This window comes from Benincasa hispida, chromosome 5 (genome assembly GCF_027475165.1).
Source record: "Benincasa hispida cultivar pf3 chromosome 5, pf3_genome.v1.1, whole genome shotgun sequence".
Classification (NCBI taxonomy): Eukaryota; Viridiplantae; Streptophyta; class Magnoliopsida; order Cucurbitales; family Cucurbitaceae; genus Benincasa; species Benincasa hispida.
In genome coordinates this window covers 7,167,188-7,179,112 of record NC_143482.1, presented here as the reverse complement: position 1 = coordinate 7,179,112, position 11,925 = coordinate 7,167,188, and the positions used below count along the sequence as shown (strand labels likewise).

Genomic DNA, 11,925 nt, shown 5'->3' with positions numbered 1-11,925 from the left:
CCACGAGATAATTACTGAAGGTATGCCTCTAGACGAACAATTCCAAATTGTTGTTATTATTGATAAATTGCCCCCTTTGTGGAAGGACTTTAAGAACACTTTGAGGCATAAGACCAAGGAGTTCTCCTTAGAGTGTCTTATAACCCAACTAAGGATTGAGGAGGAAGCTTGGAAGCAAGACCAGAGGGAGGAGGTGAATGTAGTATCTGGGAAACCCACCTCTGTCGTTGTAAAACCTGACAAAAAATCTAAGGGGACAAAGAGGAAAGGTCAGAACCGTGGCTCCAACAACTAGAACCAACAGAAAAAACAGAAGCCCCCTTCAGAAGAAACAATATAGTTCCTCTGCTTTAATTGTAATAAACCTAGGCACACATGGCTAGGAACTGTAGGAACACGCATCGTCCTGCTGGTCAGGCGAACCTGACAGAAGAACCGTTAGTCACCATGATCACAAAAGTAAATGTGATCGGTGGTTGTGAAGGGTGCTGGATAGACACTTGCGCTACGCGCCATGTCTGTCACGACCTTAGTTTATTTAAAATTTATACTGAAACTAAGGATAAGAATATTCTATTGGGAGATCACCACTCCACGAAAGTTGTTGGAACCGGCGAGATGGAACTGAAGTTTACCTCGGTTTGCAACTATTTTGTGCCATCTACCTCTAAAAATTGTGCCATCCACCTCTAAACTTATACTGAAACTAAGGATAAGAATATTTTGTCTGGTTCTTTTGGCTGTTTCACTCTGGGGACGACGTGGTAATTTTCAGACCTGCTTGCACATTTCGGCATAACTGCGAAACGTTTTAAAGAGAGCGAGCTCCATGACTCAGCCTATAACAAGTTTCTGTTTTGTAGGTTTTGCTCTTCGCTTGATCGTCGTGCCTTGACAATTTACTGTTCGTTATTCTGAGGGTCCTGCCGTTTCTGACAACTACAAGTCGCATCGCTATTAAGCTTCCTTATATTCCTTGCGGGGGAAAAACCAGCCAATGGCTGTCAACCGCTGCGAAGATGGATGAGGCAGCATACTACAATATGATGAGTATTACTTCAAACAACAGTTAAGAAATGATATGGATCTAGTCACATCATTAAATAACTATTTATAAAGAAAAATGCTTAGTTAACATAGAAAGTACATTAAGATACAATGAGAGTACCAACGTACTAGAAACTTACGGGTGTATAAATAAATAATATTGCAAAGATAAATTAATATTTGATTTTGTGATAGGGCAATTCAATAATAATTAAGCTTAAAGCAACATAGATATAAGAAATATGCTGAGATTAATGAGATGATAAAAGGGCGAGTTGATTAAGCTCCAGCCGCCCGATGGGATTGCTTTGGTTATCGGAACATTGTCGGACCCTATTGCAGAAGGAAAACTGGACTCCCATGTTGTCGCCGGCGTTGAAGGAGCTTCACCAACTTCTTCATCGTCTGCTAATTTGTCTGATGAACTTATTGGGGATATTATCGGACCCTCACCTCCATTACCATTATCTGTATTTTCATTTCACATCCATCGTAACATTATAAATGAATATTAATTAGAGAGAAAATAATACTAGGGCACACATGTCAAATTATGATCGGACATAATGCATCTAAATATTTGTTTTTATACCATCGAGATAGGGAGATTCAAACTATGGACTTCATGGTTACTAACACATGTTCAGTTATGATCACTTTGGCTATATTCTCTTACAATTCTTGATTTTACCCTTCATGAAGTTAAAAGTTCTCAAATAGGTTATTCTATTAAAATTTGTTAGGAAAAAAATTGATGGAAAAAAATTTGGACAAAACGAAAAAACTATCTACCAAGATCAGGAATCGGATTGTTTTCAAATAAAGAAAAATTAACCAACTTATTTACAATATAATAAAATGTTACTATAGGTAAATATCTATCACGGTCTATCATCCTTTATAGATGTCTATTATGTTCTATCGTGATCTACCATTTATAGACAATGACATCTTGCTATATTTGAAAATAATTTCAATAGTTTTACCATTTAAAACAATTAGAATACCTCCCAATTTATGTTCTTTCATTCATAATTTTTGTTTTCTAACCCTAACCAACCAAATTTTCTTATCCTATATGTTTAGATTTGTTCATTTTAAGATTGTTTTTGAAAGAATTTTAAATTTCAAGAGTTAAAATGAACTTTTTAATTTTGAAATATAATTAAAACTAATTCTATACTTCATGCATATTTTTGACAGTTTAACCAAAAAAACAACCATATTCTCTCCTGTTCAATTTAAAAAATATTTAAGTGTTAACTAGGTTTGCAACTATTTTTGTGCCATCCATTCAATAAAAACTTGTCAGGTGGCAAATATTGCTTTTTTTTTTTTATAGAAAAGTTGATTTTTTTGGATGATGAATAGCTACACCTACCTTCCTACAGCCCCACATGACCAAAATAAAATAATAATAATTTAACTTTTTTTAAAAAGTCAAAATTTCTTATCACAACATAGTTTTTAATTGGGTAATTGATTAGCTACACAAAAATAAGTGTAACTCGGACAACACCTAAATATTTTTTCTCCTTTATTTTCTTAGCTTTGTAACAGAAAGGATTGCATAAGATGCACTTTTGATAGTTTTCTTCAGATCCGTTTGGATTGATTTAAGAAAAAAAAGTTTTAAAAAAAACTCATTTTTATTTAAACATTTTTTTATATAAAAACGTATTAAAATATATTTGAAATGCTATTTTGAGTAGTTGTCAAGCATTCTAATTTTTTCTAAAATTATTTATTTTTTAAAATTAAGCACTTGAAAATGTATTTTAAACACACCCTTACTCATGTGTCAAATTATCATTTTTTTTCAAATATAAATTTTTGTGGACAAATATAAATTTGTACGTCTAAACTTTGGGATTGTATCCATTAAAACCTTCTAACTTTATCAAAAAAAATCTTGAACTAACGGTTGTATCAATTTAAATCATAAACTAATATATCTATTTGGACATTTCTCCAAATTTTGTTTGATTAATACCATGTGAAATTTATAATTTAAGTCGATCAACTTCTAAATTTGTATAAGTCAATCAATTTAAATTCATCATTACGATTACTTTTGAAAATCGTCTTTACATTAATTGACAAATCTATGTAGGTTTTATCAAATGTTGGTTTTACAAAATGGACGTTTAAAGTAAAATGAATGGATGATTCTCAAAGAAAATTTTGAATAAAAGTCTAAATTAATTCATTTATTCGTTTAGGAATTGAATCGATTTAATTATAAGTTTCACACGAGATTTCTTCCTACCAAATTTAATAGAGGAAAAAAATTGATATAATTACAAATATTTAGAAATTAAATCAATAAAATTATTAATTTAGAATTTAAATGGATATAAATTCTAAAGTTTTGAGTATAAATTAATATTTCTGAATGCTCCCAAATATTAAGATATATACATTAAGAGGAAAGTAGGTAATTACCATTACATCGGGTGGGTGGCGGGGTTTGAAGACGACAAGCAGCAGGAAGCGCAAGAGCTCGAGTCTGGTTGATGGTGACACCGAGAGAAGCGGCGGCGCCACCGTTGAGGGCAGAGCAAAGACAGCGTGGCTGCGATTGAACCACGGTGGCAAGGCGCGAACAGCACGAGGAAGACGGAGAGGTGGTTCCGGTGGCGGTGATGTAAGTCAAGCATGGGGATAAGCTTATCAAGGCCGTGGTGCATCCACTTGACTGACCCAAGCTTCCGTGGCTCATGCTCAAACCCACAACCACTACCAAAATAATTGACTCATTAATCCCCATTTCTCTGTATAATTTACTCTGATAATCTTTTCTATAGGATACACTATATCTATCCATATCTTCAGGTATTTATATCCAATTATCTGGGAAACTTCAATAACATAATATTTTAATAATATTGCAAATTATTCATGTATAGCTTTAAGTGGGTGGCCAAACTTTCCTCAAATATAATCTAACGCCATAGTAGAGTGACACGTACATGATTTAATTGAACCTACTATATTCAAGTGTAGTTTTGGCAAAACAGTAGAAAGAGAAGTTGTCCTATGCCGTAAAAGTTAAAAACCAATGGATGGACTCCTAACACCCTAAAAAGAGCTTATAATTTTAGTTTCAAATTGTCTCCGTTTAAAATATTTTTTAAGTTTTGATGTGTTAACTTTAGTTGAATTTCCTTTTACATTGTCTAATTTGAGAGTGAAATTAAAGGATATGAACCATAAAAGCTTTGAGAAGATGCTTTTGTAATTTGGGATTGAGGAGGGAAACTATTATTTGTGATGGTAATAATTTTTTACATAATGGATTTTTTTTATGAGAGTCTTGGTTTTTTTTCGTGTAAATGTTTATGTGTCTTAGTTTAATTTTGTTGTTTTCTTTTAATTTCTCAATTATTTTCTACTTATTCCTACGATAATAGTAGGATGTTTTTTCCAATATATTCATCCAAATTCAAAAAAAAAAATAAGTCCTTTTGTAACATCCTGAATTTATCATGTAAAATTTTATTATTTTATTTTGGAATGTTTGGATGGATTGGAATTATGGATATAAATAAATTGTCCAATTAATTTCAATTCAATTATTTTGGATTATTGGGATTTAATTTGGTTTGCAGATTAAATTGGATTATTTTATTAAGATAATTTTATTTTATTTTATTTACGAGTGGAAGATTTAAATTAATTTGGAAGGAATTTTTGGAAAGGATTAGGGGATATTGAGTTATTGGATAATATTTTATTTGGATTCAATTTAGAAAGAGATTTGGAATTAAAGGAGGAAAAAGAGAAGAAAATTTATAAATAGGAAGATTTAGTTATTTGAATTGGCAGTAAAAAGAAAAAGAAAACAAAAAGAAAAGAATTACTTTTTCTCTCTCTCCCTCTCAGTTTGTGCATTAGAAAAAAAATTAACTATTTCTTCCTCCCATTAATTTCAAAAGCAAGAGCGCCCAACCCCACCCCCCACAAAACTTAGCGCCGCCGACGAAGGGAATTTGTCGCCAGACGCCGCCCCCGACGTCCGAAGCCTTAGCTATCACTGTCTCAGCCACATGCCATTGGTCGAGTTTCTTCAAGCCGCGCGTTGGTCGTAAGCCTCGCCAATCGTTGTTGTCTCACGCCATCAGAGTTCCTCAGCTTTCCCGCGCATTTTCTTGCCCAAATGCGAGCGTCTTAGCTCAGCACACCATGTCAGTTGCCTCTCTTCTCTGTTATTGATTGAGTCGCGCCGCCGCCAGTTGCCATCTAGTCAGCCACGCTGCCCGCTGGTTATCGTCCAGCCACAACTTTTCCATCTTCTAGTCATCGGATCTCGGGTTTTAGGTGAGGTTTTTATGTTTATTGGGTGAATTGTTGGGATGTCTCCCATACCCATTAGTTCTTGGTTTCAATTTGACATTAACCATGGGTTTTTGGCTTCTAGGTCGAGGATTTTGAGCATTTTGATGCGCTGTCTATAACTTCTAAGCATGAATTTGTGTAAGTTTTGGGTAAGTTATGTGGGAATTGTTGGAATAAATTATGTACGTTTTGGGATTAGTCCTAAAGGTTGACGTGTATGTTAATGATTGGTGTTTGGGCATTTGATTCAAGGTTTGGCTAAAACTAAGAGAGAGGTTCAGTTACTTGAGTAACAATGTTTAGGCTTAAATTCAGGTACGTGGCTTTCTACTCGTTAGCCTTCGAACCAGACGTCCCTACCACTTGGACCATTTACTTGATTACTTGGACTGTTTCTTGAGATTGATTTGACTGGTTATTCTAGCCAGTTTGGATTGATGATTTATGACTGATTGAATTGCATGATTTAATAGCATTAGTTAATTGGATTGGATTGTTTTGACCATGATGAATGTACCGTTGACTGAGGATATACTGAAAATTTTACCTTTAAGATTAACGACTGTAAAATATAACACATGAGTTATATGAAAACTGATGCACCCTAAGTTATAGGGTTCTTGTTAGTGAAAGTTATACTTTTACTTTATAACTTTATATTTTAAAGTTATATGAAAACTTGTAGGTTCTTATAAATGTGCACATCCAGTCAAGACAAAGTGAAAGTTATGATTTTCCTTCGTCATTATCTCCATGAGGGATTAAAAATGGAGTATCTTATAATAAAGTGTCCTCATATCTTGTAAAAAAAATTGAAAGAGAGGTATAATCATTGAAATATATATATATATATGTGTGTGTGTGTGTGTGTGTGTGTGTGTGTATATATTCTTCCAAAAGCTCGTTATAAGTAGTTGCACTTGAGACTACAAGATTTCAAATCAGTAAGTGATTACAACTCCGCATTATTTAAAATCAGTTCGAAATTGTTGTTATGCGAAGAGAAAATTATTGATGTTGATATGTTAGAGAAAACATTTTGTACATTTCATGTCTCGAATATGCTCCTATAACAATAATATCAAATGAAAGATTTTAAATAATATTTTGAACTAATTTCATGTCTTCTTGTGACCGAACAAAATAACGAGTTATTAATGAAAAATCATGAATCTCGACCAACCGGGATGACACCATTTCCTAAAGTAAATGCTGTGAATTTTAATAATAATCGTGGTCGAGGTCGTGGTCGTGGTCATGGTCAAGGACGTGACTGTGGCAGAGGGAGAAATAATTATTATTTTTGTGGTGGTCATTATAATTATTCAAATTTCAAAAGAACCACATAGATCACAAAGGAAAAGCTCCACGAGATAAGAGTTCAAAAAGTGTTGAAAATAAATTCTACCAATGCAGAATAATGAGCATTGGTTACGTACCTGTCATATATGTCAAAACACTTAGTTGATCTCTCTTAAGCATCCCCGAAGAAAAAGAGAAAAATGTGGAAGCAAATTTTGCATACAAAGATAATGACATATTTGCAAATATAAGAAAACTGTAATACCATGACATTTAAAAACTGTCATATTTAGAATTCATGATAGTTATTTTCTGTCATGGTATCCCCTATAAAGGTATGATGTTCAATGATAGTTTCAAAAAATGTCATAATTGAGCTTTAAATGACAACAAATAATTGTCACTAATGAATGATTACTGACAATGATAAACTGTCATTATCAAGTTTAATATGACATGTTATAATTGTCATCAATTGACTCAAAATTGGCTAATTTATGTAGGACTTTCGGTAATGATCACAGTTATAAAATGTCAAAAAGGAATATATAGTGACATTTTCTTCCTTGTCAAGAATGAATGGACCAAGACAATTTTCGGTGTCATTGAAATTTGAATCAGGACGAATTTTGTACGTCAAAAAATATTATATCATGATATATTTTAACGATCACGAAATTAACATTTTTACACTTTTGTAATGTCATTAAGATGTGATGGGATACACAAGCATGCAACGAAAGCAAACATAATCAATAAGCACTCTAAAGCATGCTATTTCAGAAAACTAAAAGTGGGTTTCAAGTTTCACATATCTTTGATGAATTCTCCCAAATCCAAGTTGCTCTTCACGTAAATTCAGCTCCAAATTGTTGGTGAACCATAAAGAGATCTTTTCTATTATTCTCAGCCTTGAATTTGAGTGGTGGAACTCGAATTTGAGTGAATTTATGAAGTTATTTTTCTGGGTTTGAGAGAAAGAAGAAGATGACTGCAAAAAAAATTTTCTTCAGCTCAATCCATCATCTTCTTCTCCAATACTGAGGTTTTTATCAATCTTCAACATGCAAGCACTTCATCAGTCATGAATCAACTAGTTGAAGATTCCAAGTGGTATTTGTGTCAATTTTCATGAGAAACACCTCATGCTTGAGAAAAGTGGGAAAACCCCACTGAATTCCCGATTTCCAAATTTCCAAATTAGTTGTTTTAATTAATTCTATAATTAACTAAAATTTGATTTAATTAATTCTCAATAATCAAATCTAAACTGAAAAATCTAATTTTTTTAAATTGAATTTTAAAATGGAAATTAATTGATTTTTAATTAATTAAACATATTTAATTAATTAAATAATTTAATATCAAATATCAAATTAATTACACACGTAGTTTTAATACCTGAATCCTATTTATGTAATTTAATATTTAAATATAATAAACTCTCCAATTTCGTTTAATGTCAATAAATTAAACGTTAATTATATCATATATAATTATACAAATCCTAATTCGAATTTGAACCTATTCAAATTCAAACCTTAATTTCAATTCGAACATTTTCAAATTAAAATTCAATTTGAACAATTCAAATTAATATCATTCGAAATAAACTAAATTTAATAATTCAAGGTATTCATGTTTTACGAGCTAGTAGAGGGACCTTATGGACCTACAAATCATGAGCTCCAACGATTTAAGATTAATTGACTAAAACTCTTTAGACCATATTAATCAGTATTCGTTAACCATCAAGTCCAACCACTATAGCTCGATGGTTGCACTCCTCTCACTAGATGTATTTGTGTCCACATGATTTAACCATAACCAGTAAGTTGACCCTTCACAGGTTGTTCATAATAACGATTGGGTCAATATGCTATTTTACCCCTGATATTACGACTTGCTCCTTAAGTTTCATTGATCCTCTAATGAACAATTAGTTTATGATCCAATCACTGATTCTTCTCGGGCCAATGAGAAGGTGAGGCTCTTTGTTCAAGACCTAGATTCAGTTACTTAAGAGAACAAACTTTCTCCTATCCCTAAATCGGGTAGGCATGAATTCCGTCTTGTACCTTATGTCCCCAGCTATCTACCCGATCTTACCCTTGAAATAGGAGGCTTATTGAGCCGGCGCTGTTGAGCCAAACCTCATCTATGAAAATCTAAGGATAATCCTGAATAAATAGAAGTTCATAGTTAGCTCAGGATTAAGATCGAGTTACCTAGGTCATCTAAGCGAAACAGTCAGTCTTAAACAGTAAACAACATTATAAAGTAAAAATGACTTATTTCTTGGTCCGATCTTATGCAAACTCATTGAATAGGACGCCCCCATTTCTCATGTCAATACATGAATGAATCAGGATCACTTCATTTGTAGCACCTTTACAGCAACTTGTAACCGCTACAGAGTAGGCCGCATCTAATAGTGTTACAAGAACAAGGCACCCAACCTTATTCATATACTATAGACCATTTTGGCAATTTACTTGAACTTGACCCTGAAGGAACTCTTAACGAAGAGCAACCATGAGCGCGTTCGGATCTGTCCTATTTCATTGTGATCGAAATTACCACACATACATTCTATCAATACAGGTATGCAATTTAACACTAATTAACGACATGCTTTCACAAATAAAATACAAGAGATTGAGTTCACATACCAGTTGAAGACTGTCTTCACAACGAACTCAACATAGTGGAAGCAAACCTCTACGATCTTTATCGCCCTCCAAAGAGTCGGTTACCAGCAGCACGATCGTCTAAAAGAACGGCAGCAAACGAACAAGCACGAGCAAGCAGGAGCAGGGACGACACCACCACTTAGAGCCCTTGGTATTTTTAGAGTAAGAATCCAAAGTGTGGTCTTTGTTGAATTTGGTAGAGGAAGGAGGAAAGGGTTGATCATGTAGAACGATAAGTAAATCAGAGAAGGCTATCGTATAGCGGATGCTTATCGTTTAGATAAAGCTACACGATCATGTAGGTTTTATTAAGCGATTGTCTAGTATTTAGTAAGCGATCGTTTAAAAAATTCGACACGCTAAGTGATCGTCTAGAAAAACTGAGTGATCGTTTAGGGAATGTGTGCGATCGTTTAGACGTAGGGTGTGCAATCGTTTAAGCGATAGAATGCTGTCGTATAGGCACTCAACTAAGCGATCGATACGTTTTCACACCTTTTGCGAATTTTTCCGAACCCCTTGCAAAATGAAACAAAATTTCATTTTATTCTCCAGTTACAATAACCGAATACTGAATTTCCCACTAACGCACGATTGAAGAGAAGATTTCGGCCAATTATCACATAATTAACCAATTAACTAATAAATGAAAATAACCATATTATATTCTTACCCTATAGTTTGATATCATATATCTACTATAGTAATTTCTCCTCCACTTGATATAAATGATATTTATATCTAATTTCCTCCAAAATAATGTATCTCATACATTTAATCAATTATATCATATATAATTGAACTCCCTCTTGTCAATTTGAACATTTCAAACTAACCCAAAAACTGATTCTCGACTTTATCCAAGCTACTTAGGGGACCTTATGAATCTGTGGCTTGAAGCTCCAACGGTATGTGAATAGCTGACTGAACTCTTTAGCCACGAGATCCACCATCCGTTAACTGCCAGGCATTTCCTAAAGACCAATAGTTGAACTCTTCTTACCACAGATATATTTCTGTGTCCATCGGATATAACTAATCATGAGTACAATGACCCTTCACAGATGCTCGTAAGTACAGCTGGGACAATTTACCGTTTAGCCCTGTAGTTACATCTCACTCCTTAAGTACCACTGATTCCTCTAATGAACAATACAACATAGTCCAACTATGTGTGAACACCTCTCGAGCCAAAAGAAGGTGTGTGGTGCCACATCGTTCAAGCCCTGGAATCAACCCTTAAGGGAGCTGTCTATCTACTTGCCCCTGCTTCGAGGAAGAAGTGAATTCCATCTTGTGTAGCTGAGTTCCCAGCTCCTAAATCAGACAAATCCCCAATATGGTAGGTTTGAATCGTCGACTTGGCCACTCGTACCCATACAAATTAAAGGACCACCCTCAATGGCAGGAGTTCCCAACTCACTCAGGATTGAGGTCATATTACCTATGGTCATCCTAGTGAAGTTAAGTCTCTATCATGAACGGTGTTATATAACGAGACGTTTTCACTTCGGGGTCAGGTCTTATACAAACTCTTTGTATAGGACGCCCCCGCTCGCATGTCCCCTACACAAATGATCAGGATCAGACCATCTGTGACAAGTCATAACACTTGTGACCATTCCACAAAATGGGCCGCATCCGTAGTGTTACCAAGATAAGGTTTCCATCATATATCCACATACTACAGACCATTTTGGTTATCACTCAAGACATGATCCACTTATATGTCACCACATACATGCTTAAGTTACATACAGATAACCAGGGATTTTATGTTCATTGATTTATGGTAAAGAAAATAAAACAAATAACTGAGCAAAATCAAGATGTGAAGTAAAGATCATATATTATACAACACAAGCGTTCGTACAAACTATTTACAAACTATAGGACACGAGACTTTAGGACATCAACCCCAATAGATCCATCTTTATGTCTCTACATAGTTCAAGTATTCATGTAATAGCCATGGATCTTAGTTTATTAGATTAGACTGTATGAATTTGTTCAATTTCTTGTGCATAAAAAAAAATTTACTATTTCTTCTTCCCTTTCGTTTCAAACGTAAGAGCCCCCACCCCCCTCTCTCCCTCAAACCTAGCACCATCATAGAAGGGAATTTGTGGCTTATCATCGCCGATGTTCGAAGCCCTAGTCGTCTGTGTCTCAACCGCATGTCGTTGGTTGAGTTTCTTCAAGTTGTGCGTCGATCGTCAACCTCGCCAATCGTTGTTGTTGCATACCGTCGGAGTTCTTCAGCTTCGTCGCGCATTTTCTTGCCCAGATCCAAGCATCTTAGCCCAGCACGCCACGCTAGTTACCTCTCTTCTCCATTTTTAATTGAGTCGCGCCGCTAGTAGTTGTCATCTAGTCAGCCGCGCCGCCAGCCTGTTATCGTCCAGCCACAAATTTTCCATCTTCTAGTTTCCGGATCTCAGGTTTTAGGTGAGGTTTTTATGTTTATTGGATGAATTGTTGGGATGTCTCCAATGCCCATTAATTTTTTTTTTTTCAATTTGACACTAACCATGGGTTTTTGGCT

At 34.5% G+C, this 11,925-nt stretch overlaps 1 protein-coding gene across 1 annotated transcript; it reads right to left on the bottom strand.

Moving 5' to 3' along the window:
- Positions 1-1,096: 1,096 nt before the first annotated feature.
- LOC120078641 (non-specific lipid transfer protein GPI-anchored 5-like) lies at positions 1,097-3,853 on the bottom strand. The gene is made up of 2 exons (XM_039032934.2): positions 3,493-3,853; positions 1,097-1,515 (listed from the first exon to the last, which is right to left on the bottom strand). The coding sequence occupies exons 1-2, from the start codon at positions 3,815-3,817 to the stop codon at positions 1,265-1,267; spliced, it is 576 nt and encodes a 191-aa protein (XP_038888862.1). The 5' UTR covers positions 3,818-3,853; the 3' UTR covers positions 1,097-1,264.
- Positions 3,854-11,925: the final 8,072 nt, after the last annotated feature.

Bases quoted from the DNA above. Each gene is read 5' to 3' on its own strand.
- LOC120078641 (XM_039032934.2), bottom strand. From the start codon at position 3,817: ATGGGGATTAATGAGTCAATTATTTTGGTAGTGGTTGTGGGTTTGAGC. The intron at 1,516-3,492 runs GTAATTACCTAC...ATGAAAATACAG, and splicing joins GCCACCCACCCGATGTAATG to ATAATGGTAATGGAGGTGAG.